Consider the following 22,758-nt stretch of genomic DNA (forward strand, 5'->3'; position numbering starts at 1 on the left):
ATCCGCATTAATGAAAGTAACATTTGTCAACGTCAATATAATAATTTTTGTCTGATTAAAAAGCGCCACTCACTCGTGTTTTCACTTTGAGCAGAATAGAGTTTGAATATTCCCTATGTTTCCTGAACCCAGCTGTCCCTCTCACTGGTAACCGCGATAGAAAGACCAGAGTTTGGTATTTCCAAGTTCTCCTAAACGCAGCTCTCCCTCTTGACTGGTTTGCCGCGATGGAAAGAAAAGGTATGTTTGGTGTTAACTCTAACATGCATCCTTTCCTCGCCGAATTCTCGCTGTTACTTGAAACAATTTCGCAGGCAAACTATATTTTGTCGCGGGTAGTGGATAACCCCGCCAAGTAAAAGTTGAAAGGTGGACCATGCGTTTGCTTTACCCTGTGTGTACTGTAGCATTTAAGCTAGTTGAATCCACGAGACTAGCACTGTACGGATACGCTTAAACTTTCTAAAACAATATGCAATCATTAACTCCAAGTTCCACCAACCCAGGAAAAAAAATACAAACTAAAGCTCATGTTAATTATAAAGAGACAATTAGTTGCTAACTTAGGCGCACCACTAGGCCGCCGGTTAGCTAATTGGGTGTGTGACTGTGGTTCCAATGAACCTGTCAGCTAGCCGACATCAATCTAAGGGACTTTAAAAATATGTATATAAAAAAATTAAATAAATATATATAAAGTTACACCTAAACCTACACGTCAGGCTTGTCAGCCGTCTATCACTGAGTCAGAGAAACAAATGCTCACCATAGACATGGACTGTTCTCATTTTAACTATTCTTCCCCCCCAAGTACTCGCTTTACAGGCGAGGAAGAAGAGGACAAAGCCTCGGAAAACTGGAAGAAAGTAAGTTCTCATAACAGGTACACTTGCAAAAGAACACAAAACAAAAACTAAAGAGACTGTTCGCCTTACAGCTTAGTTTTTAAAAGTCATTCATCTAAAGGTGCAACTAATCGATTTGTCAAATTAATTTGCAACTATTGTCCAAATCGGCATGGTTGTTGACTGGTTAGCACATCTGCCTCACAGTTCTGAGGTTGCGGGTTCAAATCTGGCCTCACCTGTGCGGAGTTTGCATGTTCTCCCCGTGCCTGTGTGGGATTTCTCCGGGTACTGCGGTTTCCTCCCACATCCCAAAAACATGCATGGTAGGTTAATTGAAAACTCTAAACTGCCAGTAGGTGTGAATGTGAGTGGAAGTGGTTGTTTCTTTATTTGTGCCCTTAGATTGGCTGCCGCCCAGTTCATGGTGTACCCCACCTCTCGCTAGTCAGCTGGGATGGGCTCCAGCATGCCCCCGACTCTAATGAGGATAAGCGGTATGGAAAATGAATTAAAGAATAAAAATTATATATAAAATATGGGCAATTTATGGTCATGCTGTGCCTCCCCAATAAATGGTGCCACCAAATCATGTGCTGGTGCGACCAACTAAAAAAGTTGGTTGCACCAGTGCTACCAGACCAATTCCACTGACACGTAATTCTATGAGGAAGCAGAGTCTTGGCACTCCAAGGCTGGCTCGCCTATCTCTGGGATATTGAAGGGGATATTTTGTGGGGATTAGAGGATATTGTGTTCCGTCCACAGGGGGCTCACACTCCTCAGCCTCCCTGGTAAAGTCTATCGGGGATGCTGGAGGGGAGGATCTGTAGTGAAGTCCAATCTCAGATTCAGGAGGAGCAGTGTGGATTTTGTCCTGACCTTGGAACAGTAGACCACCTCTGCACCCTTGTCAGGATTCTGGAAGGTGCATGGGAGTTCACCCCAACCAGTCTACATATGCTTTGTGGACTTGGAGAAGGCCTACAACCGTGTCCCTCTGGGGATCCTGTAGAGCAGGGGTGTCAAACAATTTTTTGTCACGGGCCACATTGAAGATCTGGTTTTCCTCAGAGGGCCATTATGATTGTGAAACCATATTAATGTTTAATTGCCTCATCATATTATTACACATTGACAACAAATTGATGGATAACTAGTTTTTAAATCAGAAGTCAAGGATAATGTTTTTTTTCAACTATTGTTCAAGTAACTGTAAAAGGGGGTTTGGAGGCAAAACATGCTTACAATAGTTAATTACTATTTATTACATATGAATATTATACAAAAATTTGGAACAGATTTTAGCAAGAGTCATGGAAATTGACACACATGATTTGCTTTCGCAGGGCACATAAAATGATGTGGCGGGCCGGATCTGGCCCCCGGGCCTTGAGTTTGAAATCTGTGCTGTATAGGGTGATCCGGGAGTATTCGATAGTGGACCCCTTAATATAGGCTGGTTGGTCCCTGTAAGACCGAGTTTGGTCCACAATTCAGCAGTAAATTGGATTTGCTTCCAGTGAAGGTAAGGACTCCGTACCTTATGAAGTGGCTGCCGAGTAAGTCACATCTGTGCCCTCTTTCACTCTCTTACGCCGTTGCTCTCATCATGTTACTTCATTCCCTCTCGTCTCTGTCATTTGCTGTATTGTGGCGACAGTGCTTTGAGGATGCAGCAGACACTAATAAGTGACTATCAGTCATGAGTCAGTAAGTGTTTTTTAGCCTGAGCATCCATTTACCAGCATCATGTGGTTCCTTGACTGTATTTTCTCTGTCAGTTCAGCTGTGGTGAAGGTAGCCAGTGTTTTCACATGCAAGTGAGTAACACAACAAATCCTCTGTGCTGTTGAGTGAGTAAGATTGTAGCGTTTTGTCCATGTGCTCCAGAAGCCAGTTTCCTAAGAGCATGACTAGGAGCAGATACCAAATGTTGTAGTGCTCCTCTTTTCCCTGCGACTGCTCGTAACTGCTAATGGTTTCTTGGCATGTGCCAGCAGAAAGTGTAAACAAAATTGCTGATATTGCAGTATTTTTCCAGTAGTTTTCTAGAGATTCTATTTACTATGCCCATTTTATGCATCGACTTCTACCATAGTTACGTTTTGCTTTTTGTGAACAATTATAAGAACGGCATTGTTCAGGAGATGAAATGACAGACTTTACCAAACTCATTGTCCACTGTTTTTATTTTTTGCCGCCTCTGTTTTCTCAAATGCAGTTTATTACATAACCTGTGCTCCAGTCAGCTCTCTGTCCATTCTGTCCTCATCCTGCGTGTTAAGTCTTCCTACATTCTTTTCCATCAAGAAGATAAACTGAAAACAATATATACAGTGGGAGTGAGGCAAAGGGATTCAATTCTAGAATTTTTTTTGTATTGTAGAGTATCTGTGTTGGCAACCCAAATGGTTTTGTGTGTGTGTTCAAGATGTTTGAGATTGTAAATATCAAGTTCAAATTTATACAGTGGAACATTACTGTTGAACACCTTAAAGCTGTCAAACTTGGAGGTCAACCAAATATTGCAGGACAGTTATGCCCTAAGTTTTGTACAATTTTTTGACATGGAACTGTCATCTTGGTCAGTGTGCCATGTAAGCAATTGGATTAATATACGTGTTTTGATTCTTCCTTTGGTGTTTTTTTGTGGCTGTTGTAAGGAAAGAAGAAGAGAGTGTGAGAATAGAAATAAGATGAACTAGCATCTCACATCATCAACACACCGGCAACGTTGCAGAAGTTTGTTTTGTACATATATATTTTTTTATTTAGGCGGAACGGTGGACGACTGGTTAGAGCGTCTGCCTCACAGTTCTGAGGACCGGGGTTCAATCCCCGGCCCCGCTCGTGTTGAGTTTGCATGTTCTCCCCGTGCCTGTGTGGGTTTTCTCCGGGCACTCCGGTTCCCTCTCACTTTCCAAAAACATGCATGGTAGGTTAATTGACAACTCTAAATTGCCCTTCCAGGTCTATGGCTGTCGTTGCGTTTTTCATCACCACTGGTATCTTTTGGTTTCCATCACAATGAGGAACTGCTGAGTCATTACTTTCAAATTCTGAATAGTAGAATCTGGGATTGGTTTTGTAAGCAAAAGTCCAGTTGGCTCCTAACACCAACTTCACAAGCAACCACTGCTTAATATACAAGATTAGTGCAGTCACATACTGTATAAAGGATCCCAATTGTCTTTATCAGTGGTTCATTCTGCAGTGAGTGTACAGCCTCTGTAACACTTTGCTTTTCTAGTGCAAAGGAGTGTAGTTTTGATTCTCTATCTGGCCTTTGATTGAGGGTAATATTGCAGATGAGGGTCAGTGAAGATGATTCTGAGACAATTGGGGATGAAAAAAATTATGGCAAGAGGAGGTCAATGTGGTCCCTCACCTGCATTGCAGTGCTGAGCTGTGTTGCCCAATCATGTCCCAGCTGCCAGTGCAGGGGGTGGGGCGAGAGGCTGACAGCAGCCAAGGAGAGTTCTCGGTCAGAGAATGAGAGAAAGAGAGAGATGGAGCTAATGTGCGAGTGGAAAAGCGAGTGTGCGACTGAACGCAGTTGCCCTGAGCGCTAGCACTCATCTTCCTCGTCTTGCGGCTTCTTTTCCATCATCACGGATCACTCTACTTAATCTCAACTCTATCCATTCTCCACCATTGAATTTTTTTTTCCTCCACCCTTGATTTATTATTTTTTTTTTTTTCATTTTTTCTTCATCTTCCTCTCGACTAATGGAGAGAGAGCATCTTTGAACACCTGCCCATTCTCCTCCACTGTCCTGTCCTCTTGCCTGCATCACGTCTCATGGGTATCCGTGCATCCTGCAGGTAAGCAGGCAGATGTGACAACCATTTTGGTTTGTTTTCTTGAATCAGGTCCACATGTTGAATATTACATGTTGTTCAACGTTAGGTACCATATCCTCATTTTACCCTTGACTTCTGCCATTCAGAGGATGTTTGAATGATGTCAGTCCATGTGTGTGTGCGCGGCAGTAAAAAAAAAAAAAAGCACAAACAAAATTTTAAGTCTTGCTTGTTGAATTTCTGCTTCTCTTCAACATCTCCTTCTACTAAAGACTTGGTCTTAATTATTTTAATCTTTCTGGATGTAGTCCCGAGAATTGATCTAAAACAATATTTTAACCCTGACTACTAATTTTCTCAATTATAACTGCATGTTTAGCCATTTGTGCTGGCCATTAAAACAAAACTAAATATATAGTCCGTTTTTTTTAATTAACATTGTCTGGCCATTTAAGATCAGTCATCACTGCAGAGTTCTGAAAATAAGAAGCTGTGTCTGTGCCAAGGATACTGCAGAGACAAGTTGAAGAACTTGACAGTAGTTGGTCAGCAGGAAAACATTGCAGCCTACATTATTTGACTACAATGAGCAAGATAAATGCATCTTGCTTCATTGTCTGCCTATTTTCCTTCAGTCACATTGATCTTAAAGGTTGCACGATAGAGAAGAAGAGCTCACCATCCAACAGAAATGCTGTATGTAATTACTTAAAATTATCTGCGACATAAACATTGGACAACATTGCCGAGGGACCACGTCAGTCTACTGGAATGCTAATTGCGAGAAAAGACTCCATCTTTTCTGCACATGATTTAAGCTCATCATACGGTAGAAGGAACTTGATTTCAAGGGTGTTTTTCATTCAGTTGATCATTAGGTCATTGTATCTCTATTGAAATTTGTTTTGCTGGTTGGCCTTGAATTGGAAAATTAGGGCTAATTTGACTTCTGATATGTTGTGGTCATGTCTTACCTAATGAGTGCCTCATGGAGCTACAGTCATTTTAAACCTTGAAAAGCAGAAATTGCTGTGAAGTCTCAATGTTGGTTAACAGATTGTTTTGTTTCTGGTAGTCATGTTATTTTCTCCTTCCTAAAGCCGATGGCTTTTCTTCTGCAGTTTGACCCTTCAGCATGAGTCATGTCCAAGTTTTTTTCTTTTTTTTTTAAGACAAACACCGTTACTTTGCATAGTCCTGTATAAGCAATGGGAGAATGTTGTTTTTAATAATTTAATGAACTATGTTGATATTTGCACATCACAACCTGCCTGCTTCAGCACCACGTATCCCTCTCACCTGTTCAGCCCAGCAGTTAATGTTTAATGATATTACGTCTTGGTTGAAGGATTCTCATGTTATTTTTGTGGTCACTCATATTAGCAGACATTTTTTCCTTCGTGTCCTGTGTAGTTTGAGTGAGTTTGTTCATATTGTGCCACTGTCCCCATGCAACTGCAATGGATTTGAGGGGGGAAAAAAAGTCAAATGATATAGTTTGGCAGCAGCAGCCATTGCTGTTGAACAAGTGCCATGGTAAATGTAGTGGATCAGTTGAACTCATTAAGATTACAACTAGGCAATTTGTTTATTCAGCAGAAACGTATTGGAAAGATTTATGTGCTTGTTAATTAGGAAGTGGCTAAAGGGGGAAACTGTGCTGACCCCAATTCCAGCCTTGCCCTCTTGAGTATTCGCTGCTATTTTAGTAACCGCTGTGGCGAAAGACTTTGCATTTGCAAGTGATGAGAGGACAAACTGAGAAAATTGTAAATTTTCAGCTACCTACTGTATTCTCACGACCATAAGGCGCACCGTATTAAAAGGTGCAGTCTCAGTTACGGGATCTATTCCTGCATTTAACACACACATAAGGCGCACCGTATTATTGGGCGCAGGCATGGTAAAACATACGCTAGCATGCATGCTAATAGGCAGCGGGAGCAAAACTGAGTTTGATTGTACTTAATTGAAGTATTTAACAATGTACTCACATTTTTTTCATCAATCCATAATTTTTTTCATCAATCCATCAAAGTCCTCATCTCCTCTATCTGAAATGAACAGCTGGGCAATTTCGCCATCAAACATGCCGGGTTCTCTCTCGTCATTGTCGGAATCAGTCTCGTTGCCAGGGGGCTGTTCAGCAATGATGCCGGCTTTCACGAAAGCTCCGACAACAGTCAAAGCAGATAGCTTAGCTCAAGCATCCATAATCAATTCACATATGGTGGCGTAACTCACCCGGCGCTGCCTCCTAGTCTTAGTAAAGCTGTGTTCGCCATTTGTCATCTGTCGCTCCCACGGCGCTCGCAACTTTACTTTGAGTGCCCTGTTTACACTGATGTCCAGCGGTTGGAGTTCCTTCGTCAAGCCTCCCGGAAGGATGGCAAGCGCCAAGTTCATTATCTGGACTTGGTTTTTCACAGCGGCTGTGAGATTGGCGCGCATGGAGTCACAGATCAACCGGGACGGTGACGCGTGGAAAAAACCATCCGGTCTCTTTACGTACACCTCACTCAGCCACTCTCTCATTTTCTTGTCGTCCATCCAGCCCTTTTGATTGGCCTTTACGATGACTTCGGGTAGAAACTTTTCTTTAGGCAGCTGCTTCTTCTTAAAAATCACCATAGGTGGCAGTTTCTGTCCATTAACATGGCAACCAAGCACAACAGTAAAAGCCGACTTTTCGTGCCCCGCTCTGCGTATCGCTACCGTGCTGGTTCCCTTCTTCTCTACAGTGTGGTGATGTTGAAAGTGAGCGGCACCTCATCCATGTTGGTGATGTGGTTGGGCTGGATGTATTTGTCGGCAATATTTTTACTGCAGTAGGAGCGGGAGATGGCCAGCTTTTCCTTGTAATCCGCCAGAAGTTGCTGCGCCACGGTAGTCCTTGCCCGGATGGATAGATGGCGATCATTAATCCATTGCTCGAGTTGGTCTTCCAACTCGAGCCACCTCGCCTTGTTTCCGAGGAAACTCAGCTTCATCTTCTTGACTTGGTGAAGCTTGTTTTCCTGCTTCCACCACTTGGGAACCATGGATTCGTTGATCTTGAATTCTCTCGCGGCTGCTCGATTCCCATGTTCCTCAGCGTAACTGATAGCTTGCAGTTTAAACTGTGCTTCGTAAGTGTGTCTCTTCATAGGTGCCATTTTCGGGGGTCTTTAACCAAACCCATGCTGTTTTGCACAATGCACATACTGCCGCTATATACCTACTGGGGGCGTGCCTTTAGCGTCCTCCTTCATGCGCAGCCTTCCCCCTTTAACGTCCGAATGTTGTCCTCATTCACGTCCGCATTTCCTCTATATAAGCAGCGTGTCGGCAGGAAATGCTCCCAGTCAGTCAAGCGTAGCGCTCATCAAAGTCAGACAACATTTACAGATTTTGGAACTCTGTGCACACATAAGGCGCGCGCCGCATTATAAGGCGTCCCGTCCATTTTGGAGAAAATTTAAGACTTTTAAGTGCGCCTTATGGTCGTGAAAATACAGTATTTGGCAGGATTTGAACCACCTTTGCAATGCTGCGTGTATGATAGACATGACATGTAAAGATGTGTCTTAGTTGCAGCACTACATTGTGAAGTGGGATGTTCCACACACATGCACGATCAGATAATTAACTTATCTAGTTTATTTCATTAGTTCTGTGAGCTACAATTCCTTTGTCATGCTTCTGACTAAAAAACATAATGGGAAAATGTCTTGCTCTATGGTTTTTAACCCAAGAACACAAATGCTTCTTCTATACTTCATCCCAAGCCTTCTGACCCAACCTCCTCCTGTGTCTTTACCGTCAGACCAGAGCCTCAGGGCTGTGGAGGCAGCTCCAAGCTAAGTCAGCCAGACTCGCCCCTTCCTGATCAAGATGAGGAGATCCTGGGCTCTGATGATGATGAGCAGGAGGACCCCACTGACTACTGCAAGGGTACAAAAGTCTCTGTTATCATTCGTCCATCTATTCTCTGAACTGCTTATCCTCACTGGGGTAACTAACAAATGATAAATAAAAAAAAAACTCATGAATCTAGGACATACATCTATGATCTTTGTTTGGTCAGGTGGATATCACCATGTGAAGATTGGAGATCTTTTCAACGGAAGATACCATGTTATCCGTAAGCTTGGCTGGGGGCACTTTTCCACTGTGTGGCTGGCCTGGGACATCCAGTAAGTTGTCATTGCAGAGACAACTTGAGAAGTTTCACATTTAAAAAAATAAATAAATAAATAAAACATTCCTGTGACTGCTGTGCTAAAGCTTCACGTAAACAATTACGATCCATGGACGAATTAAATGCTGGATATGTGGACTGAAAGTATATTGGTACATGCTGTACATTTGAATTATATTGATGCTTGTGAGATAGTCGTCACCCAAAAAAATCCTTTTGTTTTTGTTTGCGCTTCTTGCAGGGAGAAGCGCTTTGTAGCTATGAAGGTTGTGAAAAGTGCTGAACATTACACAGAGACTGCTCTGGATGAGATCAAGCTGCTCAAATCTGTAACGTGGACAGTCTCATTTTCATTTTTTGTTTTTGTTTCAGCATAATTTCCCTCATACATGTCTGTGTGTGTGTGCTTGTTGCAGGTGCGAAACACAGACCCTGGTGATCTGAGCAGGGAGAGAGTGGTGCAGCTTCTAGATGACTTCAAAATATCTGGCACGAATGGCACTCGTATCTTTTAATAACTTAAAATGTAGTTGATTGTGTCTCCAGACGACTAATCAACTATGTGCCCCTTTTTACAAACACTCTTTAGACCTTTATTGATCACTAAACAGTTCTGCTACAATCAGGCATACTCAGAATCAGAATCCTCTTTATTTGCCAGGTATGTCAAAAACACATGAGGAATTTGTCTCTGGTGGTTGGAGCCACTCTAGTACGACAACAGACAGTCAATTGACAGAATACTTTTGTGACATAAAAAAAGAGTCACTGAGCAATAAGAAGGTTACCAGTAATGTGGTAATGCTGGTACAATGTTTTTTTTATTTATTTTTTTGACAATTGTGCAAAAGGATGCAGTCCTCTAGCAATTGACTATAGAACAATAGTCCGGTGCAATGACCATTGTGCAAAGGGTGCATAGACTTCAATAAGTTGATGCAGTTTAAAGTGACCAGTAGTGTTATAATCTGGGACAATGTCAATTGTGCAAATGTTGCAGATGCTACTCAGGCACGAGTGGCCAGTATTGGTCAACAACAGATATGCAAATAGTGCAGCGTGGCGGGACTACTACAGTGAGTGCATGAGTAATGTATAAAATGCCTCCTGAAGTCCACAATCATCTCTGCAATCTTTAGCGTGTTCAGCTCCAGGTTATGTCGGCCGCACCACAGCTCCAGCCGCTCCACTTCCTGTCGGTACACAGACTCATCACAGTCTTTGATGAGGCCGATGACTGTGGTGTCGTCTGCAAACTTCAGGAGTTTGACAGCCGGGTGCCTTGAGGTGCAGTCGTTCGTGTAGAGAGAGAAGAGCAGCGGAGAGAGGTCACAACCTTGAGGCGCCCAAGTGCTGGTGGTGCGTGTAATGAAGTGGTGTTCTCAGCTTGGGGGGTTAGTCGCTTGTAATTGGTTAGCGATTGTAATGCATGCCATACTGATTTAGAGTCGTTAGCGGTAAACTGTCTTTACTGGATAATTTCTCTGTGCAATGTTAATTTCTTTAGTCTCATTTTAGCCAACTCCCCCAAACCCTCTGCTCCATCTCTCTTTACAGCTATTTGTGGGTCCTCTGCTGACAGCTAGCTGTGCACATTGGCACATCCTTTGGTGTCACAGGCTCTGATGCATTGACGTTGGCACCATCCCTTTTTTCTCTCCACAGCATCCAGTCTGCAGCTATGCTATCTGATAGCACACCCACACACCCTCTGTATATCATTATCATTCATTTGTAGTGGCTGAAGTCCATTGTGGGTTGACAAAATTTAACCCATTTAAAGAGTGATGTCTACTTCTGTTCTTCCTTGACTGGCGATTTACCAGATATATGCATGGTGTTTGAGGTGCTGGGGTACCACCTACTAAAGTGGATCATCAAGTCAAATTATCAAGGCCTCCCGCTGCCATGTGTTAAAAGCATCATTAGACAGGTACTGCAGCACACCCTCCAAAAAGCTTATTTGAAACTTTTTGTTTTGATGATGATAGGTCCACCTTTGCTTTTGTGCAGGTCCTTCAGGGTTTAGACTACCTCCACACCAAATGTAAAATTATTCACACAGACATCAAACCGGAAAACATTCTTCTGACAGTCAATGAGTCCTATATCAAGAAAATGGCTCTCGAAGCGACACAGTGGCAGAAGACTGGTGTACCACCACCCTCTGGTTCTGCAGGTCACACTTTTATTTTCTCCTCTATGAGCTCCCCTGAGCAGGTTCATGTGATTAAGCTACAATTTGCTTGTCATGTCATGATTTGCTGTTTGGAATTGCTGCTCCAACTGGCTTCGCTCTACTTTGAATTTACATCACTAAACACAATTAGCTATCTTATTTGTTAATGGGTGCAATTTAAATGCACATAAACTTGAGGATGGGAGCCCTTGGCTATGAGTCACCGCTGACTGTGAATGTGTAAATGACTACCTTTCTCTGAGGAGTGAGAGACTGCCTCCGCATGTGTCTGTTAATACATCTTGGTGTGAGTCAGCTCCCACGGAGGTGATAGATGTACCGCACGTCCTTCTCTAGTAATGTAATCCTCTTCCCATTTTCCTTCTTCCCACAGTGAGTACAGCACCAGCACCCAAGCCGGTATATATTTTTTTTGTTATAAAAAAAATAAAAACCTGACAAGTGGATGGCTGTGCAAAATACACGTCAAGTCAATAGAGAATACTTATTCATTTGTTCTCTCTTTCTAGATAGCCAAAATGTCAAAGAACAAAAAGAAGAAAATGAAGAAGAAGCAGAAGAAGCAGGCGGAACAGCTAGAAATGGGAGGAGGAGTGACAGCCGAAAGAGGAGAAGAGAAAGCGGAGGACACGGCAGAAACGACCTCTGACATCGCCTCTGTCCCCGCCTCTGTGTCGGCCACTCTACAACATGACACAATGCCTCCTATCGCAGGTGACTGACCAAACTATGCGGAACCAACATCTTTGCAAACTGTAACTACAGTAATAGATATCGATGAATTAATACCTCTGACAGAGTCACCAAGAACATTTGCATTATTCTGTTTGTAAAGGCAGACATTTTGCTGAGGCTAATCTTTTGGAGTGCAATTGATGTTCTAGGTGAAATTAATGAAGTGGCTCGTGAGTATGATAAAATGTTCTTATTAAATTGGTTACAGAGTCTCCTACTGTCGAGCTACCCCAACAGATGTCAGAGCCAAGTGTACCCACAGAGGATGCCACCAAGGAGGAGAGCAAGATGGAGGTCAACTGCAATGGCAACACCTCCGTACCGGTGAGCGAGGCTAGCCGAGAAAGCCAGGACCATGGGACCAAGCAGTCAGCAGAAGAGCTGGAGGACCAACAGAATGCAAACAAAGTAGAAGATAAAACAGAAACTCTCAACAAAGTATGTAACAAAGACGACCCTCAGAGCTGTAGCGGTCCCTCTGAGGATTCTGAGCCTCAGTCACAGCAGCAGCAACCAGATTCCCTCAGCACAGACTTTGTCACCTCAGAGCTGAATGATGTCGTCAAAGTAAAGAGAAAGGAGGAGGAGATGGACACTCAAGGGGAGAACAAAATGAGAGTTGAAGATGAAGAAAATAGCCAAAATGGTTAGTTGGTACAAATACAATTTCTAAAACTCCAAATATAACAGTTGGTTTGTATTTAAAAAATTCTTCACTATCTTATTGGCAAGACAAATTTATTGATATAGTGCATTTCATACACAAGGTAAGTTAATGTGATTTACATGCATTTTAAAACAAAGAGCAAAAATACATTTAAAAACTGAGTATAGAAAAATAAAAGACAGCTTACTAAAATTACTATAAGAACATACAGTGGAAGAAAGCTTTATTTTTTTATTTTTAAGATAATGCTGTTGGCAATTTGGTGTGGATAATGCTCATTTAGACGCCATGCTTTCATACTTAATAATTCCACCTTTTTTTTACCGCTATGAACATTAGCAACCATGGATTAAGGAAAGCAAAAAATTAAGGAAATTTATGGGATACTTGGTACCATAACAGTAATCTTTTTTTTTTTTTTTAATTTAAACTCGTGGGTTTTTTTTTTTGTGAGAGCGGGTTCATATAATAATAATAAATGTACTTTTTTCTCTGTCCTCGGGCTTCTTCCAACAGAATCATTGAGTAGCTTGTTAGTAAACCCCTTGGACCATCTCAATGCTGACAAGGTGCAGGTTAAGATTGCTGACCTTGGAAATGCCTGCTGGGTGGTGAGTATTAATCTATGGTACAGTTGCATCTCAATGGTTTTGACACACATATGGATGTAAACTATAAAAATATCTATTTCCGCCTCCTGCAGCACAAGCATTTTACAGATGACATCCAGACTCGGCAGTACCGTTCACTTGAGGTGCTGATAGGATCTGGCTACAGCACACCAGCAGACATTTGGAGCACTGCCTGCATGGTAACACAGGCAAACGGAAACACACAGAACACTTTTAAACACAGAAAAATTCATTCTGAAAGGAAATAATCAGTGAGATTCCATCACTTTGTCATTCCGTAAATGAAAACACTACATTGTTACACAGTTGTTAGTTATGGTAGGCATGGTGTCCTTGTGCATCTTTGTGGATTTGCCCAAAAGACATGGGTTGAAGGCAATGGACTTGCTCCGCAATGACATCCCTCTGAATACAAACAGAGGTACTATTTATCTGCTAATAAGAGGCTGTGATGAGAATGGTTTGCTAACTCTCCAAATTAGTTAAAAAATTTTTTTTTAAAAATCTCCTTGAGCCCTTGACAGAGGCACATTGCACAAAAGCGGCTTATGACATAGGATACCATTTTGTATACACTTTTTAAAATACTTTGTTGTAATAATTTTTCTCCTTAAGGCTTTCGAACTGGCAACTGGGGACTATTTGTTTGAACCCCATTCAGGAGAAGATTATTCCAGAGATGAAGGTTTGTGTTTGTTTCTCTTGAGGGAGAAATCCTGAGTATAAACACAATTTGACGTGTAAGACTTTAACTGTAGGTGAAACTGAATACATTTGATGTTGCCTTTAACCATGAATTACGTCTGTCTGTCTCCAGATCACATAGCGCTGATCATTGAGCTGCTCGGGAAAGTTCCTCGCAAGCTGATCATGGCAGGCAAATACTCTAAGGAGTTTTTCACCAAGAAAGGTAAACACCGCCCCTAGCTGTCTGCCTTTCTCCCAAGCCTTGTGCATAGGTTTTAGCCTGAGGCCCTGATAGCTCCAAGGAACAGCCATCTGCTATGTTTTAGTACAGAACCTGCATGTAGATTGTAGTGCAATTATATTAAAACTTTACACAAGTCAGGCTGACTCCAAGCATAACCCTTTGAACCTGGCATGCATCGTTTTAGGAGCAGTATCAACCAGCTGTTAATTTAATAGTAAAAATTACAAGGATACTTTGTTGTATTGTGTGTTTAGTGTTCTTTTGACCATCTGACAAACAGCTTTTTGCGACTGCTCGGTTTGGGCAGGTGGACTTCCATGTCAACGTCTCAGTAGTTATGTTGTTGTTTATTCTTTTTATTTTAGTTTATTTCTAAAAGTGTGTCCTAAATGTTTAAATGATAGAGCAATGACAAATTTGTTTGAAAAAATAGTAGCTTTTGATACATAGTAGTATCTTATTTTGCTAGTTGGAATTGGTCGACAACAGTGAATTCACAACCACTGTGCTGTGCCACAATGTGTGCTGTCAATGTGTGATCGTCAGGTATGGTGCAAGAAAGTATCCAATTTCACTTAACTGGTCCGAAAATGATTAGACCACAAATAATGTATCTTTGTTCATCCCTCTGTGTCGGGGAAACACTGCTCTACTGCGAGTAGCTCTTATGCCTCTCCCCCAGAAGGTTAATGATCGACTATAGAGGCCACAAGATAGTGACAAAGCACTACTTTTTGACAGGCCTGACTAAATGAAGATCCTCTCCTCATTTCAACATAGTTCCCTTGCGCCAAGATGCCACACGATGGCGCCAAACCAAACATCTTATTAGCCTGTTTGGGCTTGAGCTCAAAAATAGCAAATACAGTTGAACCTCGATTGAACGGATATCTGATGTAATGGATTTTCTGGACAGTACATGTGTCCAAAAATAGTTTCCAGTAGTCACTTAAACCACCATTGTCATAGTCTGTTAGTTCCAGAATTGACTGCAGTGACGCAATATAGGCAGAGACTGGGACACGTATTTCCAGATATACAATATGAAGACTAACTAACAGATGTGTCTACATGGTGGCCATGTTAAATGTGGTGACATTTCCATCAAAGGCATACATTGACATGTGGAGGCCATGTTGAATGTGGTGACATTTCCAGGCAATGCATTGAAAGTGGCAGCCATGATGGCAGGAGTTCTATTGTTGCATAGAGCATCACCTCGCATTTACGGCAAGACATCATATGCGTAGAGCGAGCACAGCGGCGGTACAATGGCTCTAAACTTTAAGAGGAGTACAGTACTCGACGAGTCACTACATCTCTGGAACTCTCGAACATGCTGTTTTTAGTACAGTAACAGGTTTTTTGACCAGCTGTTCGTCTATGGTGTCTAAGCTTCCCGGAGTTGGAAATAGGGAGCACACTAATTCTTCGCGGCTCATGAAAGCAACCCACCTTGACTCACCACTACAACAACAACATTGTTGCCACCAAGCACACCAGTGTGGTAAGATTGGACAAAATTTTAAACTTGTCAAACATTTTCAAACTTTTTTAATTTTTCATTTTTTACAACTTTGTACTGTACTGGGAATTTTAGGCCACAAAAAGTATAAAACAAAAACGTTTTACTATACTACATACTGGGTGCATATGGCCACAAAAAAAACACCCCCTCATATTAGTCCATTAAATCGAGGATCCACTGTATGTGATTTCCCCAAGCAAATAATGGAGGACAGGATTAAAAAAAAAATCGGATAGTTGCCAACTGGCAGGTTAACACTACAGCGTCAGTCAGTGGTTCTGCAGGATATCTTGGAGTTATTATGTCGCTTTCTAACTTTTGAAATGTGTAATTTCACCGCAGGTGACCTGCGACACATCACTAAGCTGAAGCCATGGGGCATGTTTGATGTGTTGGTGGAGAAGTACGAGTGGTCCAAAGAAGAGGCCCACAGCTTCAGCAGCTTCCTGCAGCCCATGCTGGACCTTGTCCCTGAAAGGAGGGCCACGGCTGCTCAGTGCCTCTCCCATGCGTGGCTGGCTTGAGAGACAGCGCATTGTGTGCACACTTCTACATGTGATTGTGAAAGGATGCACACACACCCACGCACACAAGATAGGTGTAAAGATTATGGGCTTGAAACCGAAACACACCTTCCTGCAAAAACTTGACTGTACACGTTTCATGGCCTTCAGATGCAACCCACACACCAGCTGTGACTGCACTTCAGTCGCCATCCACAATATGTAGAATACTGAAGGAAGAGGAAGCCCAAATCGTCTGCACTTAACTTTGCAGGACTTGTTTGTTTAGGTGTCAGTTTCTGTTTCAAGCTCTTTTTCTACAGCACATAACTCTGTCTCTCAGATATTTAGGTACTGTTACAAATTAAGATATACAGTAGCTCTTGCACTTGAGACTACAGCAGCCGCAACAGAGGTTGCCATCAAAATCACCAATTTGTTGGGATCACCAAGATGCCAAATATGTGCAGTCTTGCTAATTGCATTAGCAGTGCCATCATTTATATATTTAGTTGTCAAAAGCCTTCGAAGTACTGCAATTGAATAAATGCAAAAAAAATGCTATCTGCCATGGAAAGGGCTAGGAAGTCTTGGCCTAGCTAAGTATGCTTAAACATTTCTACATTTGTACACAGAAGAGGAAAGAGGACTAGATTTTATACATTTTGTTATGGATATTCTTGTTTTCAGCCTGGCACAATGCAATGTCTTCTATCCCTATGAAACTCGTTTAGTAACAGATGCAATTTTGGAAACCATTAAACATCAAACTGGACCTGTATGGATTCAAGTGGTTGGATAGCATCATGCACTCTGCAGCATAGTCAGTCACGTTTTGGAAAGGGATGTTCAGGTGCTTTTTAACTGCACGGAAATGGGCTCGACTCAAATGCTGTACAGCAACCCCCACACTGCAAAAGGAATTGGCTTATAGGCTCTCTGTCATGTCTCCTCTTCAATCGTTTTTCTGTAGGTAAGAATAAAACATTTCCAAAAGTGTTTTAAGTGTTTGTCTCGTAACTCGTCGCCTGCCTGAAAAGCCGCTCATTGGACAGTTGTAGGTACAACTACTGTGCATCTAACGTTGGAGCCATTGATAAATATTTGCTATTTTCTTTTTTTTTTTTTTTTTTTTTTTAAAACAGGTGTTTTATTATTTTTTTTATTTTATATTTTAGTTGTAGTCGTACAGTACTTAACAGAATAATCGACCTTTGGTACAGCACTACCACGGTCTAATTAGCACTTTGTTTTTAAGTTGAAAAAAACGTGCTAATTGCTTCAACTTACCATGACTTTTGGGTTCGCAAGTGTTTCTCTATTGCAGGGTTTCCCCCAATCACATTTTGTCTTGTAAAAACAACCTAACATGAATTTATAAAAGTAATTTGCAAATAAATTGTGTCCTTACTTAAAGATCAAAGAAAATTACAGAAATATGCTTGACAATTGGAAACTATGATCGTCTGGCCGCAGTGGATGATGGCCCCTACATCGAGGGATGCCATCAACATGACTTTGGACTTCCGCCTGTCTTGCTTTCGTTGGCCTTGGCGAGATCGGACTCTTCCACCTAAGGCTCTGGCATTTGGTGTTCAGGTCGTACACGAAGATACATGATTCATCAGTGGTGGTGACTCCCCAGCAGGTCTGGTGTCCTTGATCTCATCACTAACTGTTCATGCATATTTACAGTATATATGTAAACGTATGCGTGTGTGTGTGTGTTGGGGATGGGGTTCAATGGCTACTGAAACAAAGGACACAGGCCTATATACTCCAGGGCGATTACGTTGAAGGAGAAAACTTGTAGTTTGGGTTTGAATTTTATCTTCTCTAACATTAGTCCTGAAACCTTTCTAAGATGCCTTGTACAGAACAAAGTTTAATGAAGTGGAAACGGTTCAACAAAGACAGGATGAACTTCTTTGGGTTCAAATAGTTGTGAAAGTCTTGCTTTGGTGGTCAGTAGTAGGCTCATCATGCGTTGTCTGAAGAGAGAAAGCAGAAATGGAATTGTCACAATTAAGTTGAACTTTTCATCTTTGCTTTTCCTTTCGGTGCAGTTTCTGTCCTCCATTTTATCCTCCCCTCAATGCTGGTACCTTTCTCCTCTGCCTGGAAGTCCTCGGGCAGGAGGTTGTCCTGTCTGCTGCCCAGACTAAAGGCCAGAAAGGCGAGGATGAGGGAGTCCATGATGCTGATGATGGCCAGGATGTAGGCCCAGCGCACCGTGCAGTTGCCCAGGGTGTATTTGTCGGTCCGCTGGCCGCACAATCGCTTCACCTCCTCCGAGTCCCAGCCGTCGGGGTAAATCATGCAGCCGATCACCATGCAAGCGCCTGACATAGAGAAGGCGGCACAGGAGGGTGAGTCGAGCACTACTGAATTGAATAGACGAATGAAAACTGCAAAACCCATATCAGGGACATCTTCCACATTTGTCATCCATCCATTGCTGGAATTTACTATCACACCAATAATATATTATCATTAAACCTGTGACGCTTAACAGTAAAATAACAAGATGTGGTGAATTTGGGTAGAAAATGACTTCTTGCACAAGTGCGTGAGTAATGAGGTAAAAAATCTATGTTTACCAAACCACATTGAATCGCACTTCAAATGAAAGCGCTCAATGCGGGCTTTTCGTATAATTATGGTGTGAATAACCCCTCATATGATAATGCAAAAAGAGTTTTGATTGGTTTGATGTGCCCTACCCTCCTCCTCCTATTAAACTCACAAACAGCACAAAATCACTCATCTCCAAATGCTGTCAGTTTATTGCCATGCAATAACCAAAAAGAGGTCAAAGCTTCAAGGTCTGGGTTAAGCTGAGTTGTATCAAGGTCAAACATTCTACTGTAGTTTACCTGTAACAAGGTCAACATATCACTCTAACAAATACTAAAATACTAATCTTTTCATAAAATATATATTTTTTACTCGAATTAGATAATGACTTTTGCTGATTTTACATTTCATGCACTCTTATACATACTGTATGTACCAAACATCCATCCATTTTCTATAGCATTTGTTCCTCATTTGTGTCGTGGGTGAGCTTGAGCCTATCCCATTGTCTTTCTGAAATAAGCAGGGGCGTCCATGAAAAAGACATTGCTTGGATGGCAGCATATGTTTCTCCTCAACCTGTATGTACCTTTCAGCATTAATGGTGCCTTCACAGATGTGTAAGTTACCCATGCCATTGGCACTAACTCAGCCCCATTTCATCACAGATGCTGGCTTTTGAACTTTGCGTCGATAACAGTCCGGGTGGTTCTTTTCCTCTTTGGCCCGGAGGATCAGTCATCCACAATTTCCAAAAACAATTTGAAATGTGGACTCGTCGGACCACAGAACACTTTTCCACTTTGCATCAGTCCATCTTAGATGAGCTCGGGCCCAGAGAAGCTGGCGGCGCTTCTGGGTGTTGTTGATAAATGATTTTTGCTTTGCATAGTAGACTTTCAAGTTGCACTTACGGATGTAGCGCCGAACTGTATTTACTGACGTTGGTTTTCTGAAGTGTTCTTGAGCCAATCTGGTGATATCCTTTACACATTGATGTCGGTTTTTGATGCAGTGCCGCCTGAGGGATCCAAGGTCACGGGCATTCAATGATGGTTTTCGGCCTTGCCGCTTACATGCGGTGATTTCTCCAGATTCTCTGAACCTTTTGATGATATTATGGACCGTAGATGATGAAATCCCTAAATTCCTTGCAATTGTACGTTGGGAAGCATTTTCCTTAAACTGTTCGACTATTTTCTCACGCACTTGTTCACAAAGAGGTGAACCACGCCCCATCTTTGCTTGTGAATGACTGAGCAATTCAGGGAAGCTCCTTTTATACCCAATCATGGCACCCACCTGTTCCCAATTAGCCTGTTCACCTGTGGGATGTTCCAAACAGGTGTTTGATGAGCATTCCTCAACTGTCTCAGTCTTTTTTGCCACCTGTCCCAGCTTTTTTGGAACGTGTTGCAGCCATAAAATTCTAAGTTAATGATTAATTGCTAAAAACAAAAAAGTTCATCAGTTTGAACATTATATCTTGTCTTTGTAGTGCATTCAATTAAATATAAGTTGAACATAATTTCCAAATCATTTTATTCTGTTTTTATTTATGTTTAACACAACGTCCCAACTTCATTCGAATTCGGGTTGTAGTATATCTTTGAAATATGAGTTTGGTTTTGCAAAGGTTTGAGGGGTTAACACTATAGTCGGAATACCCTGCAGTTTACTTTGCAGTCTTTCCCAACCTTTGTTGAGCCAAGGGACATAATTTACAAAAATCTCTTGGAACTACGGTGACCTGGAAGTGCAAAACAATATAACAAATTGTGAAACATTTTCACATTTCAGGAAACAAATTAACAAAAGCTGAAACATTTTTACATTTCAGAAAACAAATGAACAAAAGCCGAAACATTTTTACATTTCAGGAAACAAATACAAAAAAAAAGCCAAAGCATTTTACAAAAGACGAAACAAATTACAAAAGACGAAACACCCAGAAATGGAACGTCCCATTTCATAAACATTCTTAGAAATCCTACGCCCTTTCTCGGCAAGACCCGCCCCACTTGAACATGATTGGCTCCTGCATTGCGGGAATGGTATGCTACGCAGACCAAATAGCGATTGTATATATGGACAGTGAGCCTGTATAGGCGTTTGATGCTGTATATACAATATATTGTAGTTTATCACATTTCTTCAACCATAAAAAGATAGATTAAGAGTTAAGGAAGAAGCAGGTTGTTAAAGAGAGCATGCTGGCGAGAATGAAAGGGAAAGTGTGGATATTTGAAAGGAAGCTGCCGGTTCCATTCATTTGAACGTACATTCTGGTCACAAACTTCACTTTTTCATGCACAGGCACTTTATGCATTATAAATATTGGTTAGCATTGATGTTAAACAACATTTAATGCTTTACATACTATTTATATGGCTTGAGCCGAGGCAACGCGGCGGCACGGTTTGCAAACCCGGAAATGTATTTTCACCGTGTGGGAAAGCTTCTGTGTATTTTGATTGAATGTAAAATGGGACGTGAGGACGCCGCGCAACGGAGATTATAATTTTGAATCGTGTCAAAACCAGTGGCCGACCGATCGGCCGCTCATGGAAACAGTTTCCAAACCACGCACACCGCGCCATAGTTCAGTCGGGTTCGGCGGCGTTGCTCAGTGTGCGCCAGCCTTAACCACCATAATCCGAACCTTAACTCATCCTAAACTGCCTCAACTCCAACCCTAGTCCTAAACCTAATCATAATAAACGTTTTTGTTTTTTAAAAATTATATTTGGGATGGACATCTCGTTACATCTGCATAGGCTACCCTTCCCGCGATGCAGGAGCCTATCATGTTGAAGCCGGGCGGGTCTTGCCGAGAAAGGGCGTGAGATTTCTAAGAATGTCTGTGAAATGGGACGTTCCCTTTCCGAGTGTTTTCGTCTTTTGTAATTTGTTTTCTGAAATGTGAAAGTTTTTTGGTTTTTGTTCAATTGTTTTCTGAAATGTAAATGTTTTGTTAATTTTTCACAATTTGTTATATTGTTTTGCACTTCCATGCCACCATATGGAACACCAACAAACAAAAACGTCCAAAAAAAAGTTTAAAAAAATGTCGACTGAAAGAATGATTAATTTACTCAGAAATGTACTTACTCAGTGCGAAATCTGCACGGGCCTCTTTAGTTGAACACAAAACTGCTCTGTTCTATCGTTGGCAACGTGGATACGCAGGTCAATTGGACCTTCTGCCATGTAGTAGAAGAGCATTGAATTGTTCTGCTTGTCACGATACGTTATTGACATAAATAGATGACCAAAGATACATAATTTGGAGTAAACGAATAGACTATTTAAATGAAAGTATCCCCGCAACACATTTGGTATCTCTCATGCGCAGTGGTTGGGAATCACACACACAGTATACTGTACTGTATTGCTACAGTGTGATTTTATTTTTCAAGTTAATGTCTGGTCATTTTTTGTTATTTGTGAAAATCTGCTTGATATTAAACAAAACGCCCAATATTTGTAAACGTCATGCTGCATGTTTAATATTGTGGTTGTACTGAGAGGCCTTTCGAATATTTAGTATATGGGTAAAAATATTAGAAATGAGAAATGTCATGATGCAGCGCAAATCTACACGACTACAACTTCGCTAGTAAATATATTTGCATCAGGTTCTTGAAATGGATGTCATGGTGTTGTGACCTGTTTGTTTTATCCCAAGGTGGTGCTTACTGACTGGAGGCCAGCTGCATCCAGGCGCAGATCTTGTACACGCTGCCCGCATTGCAAAAGAAGAAGAGGCTGAAGCACACGATGCTGCCCACCACCAGCAGTGTGGAGATGCCCACGAAGAACATGGCTGTCTTGAAGGCCCCGGACGGGATGGAGCCGAAGTCCAGCGCGCTGCCTTTGCAGGTGAGCTCCGAGGTGAGCGCGTTGCCGATGCAGTAGTGGAAGAGGCCAAAGTAGCCGGCCTGTGGAGTGTTGACGCTGTCCCCGATCCAGTAGGGCTGGATGAACACCACCACCGTGATGACGGCGAACGTAATGGTGAAGACGGTCCACAGCGCGCCCACGGCGCGGGCGTTGCGAACGTAGTTGGTGTGGTAGATCTTAGCTGCCTCCTGGGCCGGCAACATGGTCACCTACAGTTTTCCAACTTTATGATATCAAAATGAGCTTTTTA

At 42.0% G+C, this 22,758-nt stretch overlaps 2 protein-coding genes across 2 annotated transcripts in view; one reads left to right on the top strand and one right to left on the bottom strand.

Annotated features, from left to right (window-relative positions):
- On the top strand, positions 1-17,027 carry srpk1b (SRSF protein kinase 1b). The gene is made up of 16 exons (XM_061687785.1): positions 1-240; positions 812-866; positions 8,458-8,585; positions 8,719-8,827; positions 9,074-9,161; positions 9,249-9,336; positions 10,659-10,765; positions 10,846-11,011; positions 11,406-11,431; positions 11,542-11,746; positions 11,976-12,413; positions 12,951-13,045; positions 13,138-13,245; positions 13,682-13,751; positions 13,884-13,976; positions 15,868-17,027. The coding sequence occupies exons 1-16, from the start codon at positions 228-230 to the stop codon at positions 16,047-16,049; spliced, it is 1,971 nt and encodes a 656-aa protein (XP_061543769.1). The 5' UTR covers positions 1-227; the 3' UTR covers positions 16,050-17,027.
- Positions 15,866-22,758, bottom strand: part of lhfpl5a (LHFPL tetraspan subfamily member 5a) — a 13,768-nt gene continuing 6,875 nt past the window's right edge. The window contains exons 2-4 of the mRNA XM_061687787.1: positions 22,309-22,731; positions 18,134-18,370; positions 15,866-18,019 (exon numbers count right to left, since the gene is read on the bottom strand). Coding sequence (XP_061543771.1) covers positions 18,009-18,019; positions 18,134-18,370; positions 22,309-22,711 — 651 coding nt within the window. The 5' untranslated portion in view covers positions 22,712-22,731 and the 3' untranslated portion in view covers positions 15,866-18,008. The remainder of the gene's footprint in view (positions 18,020-18,133; positions 18,371-22,308; positions 22,732-22,758) is intronic.

The sequence above is a fragment of the Phycodurus eques genome, chromosome 10 (assembly GCF_024500275.1).
Source record: "Phycodurus eques isolate BA_2022a chromosome 10, UOR_Pequ_1.1, whole genome shotgun sequence".
NCBI lineage: Eukaryota > Metazoa > Chordata > Actinopteri > Syngnathiformes > Syngnathidae > Phycodurus > Phycodurus eques.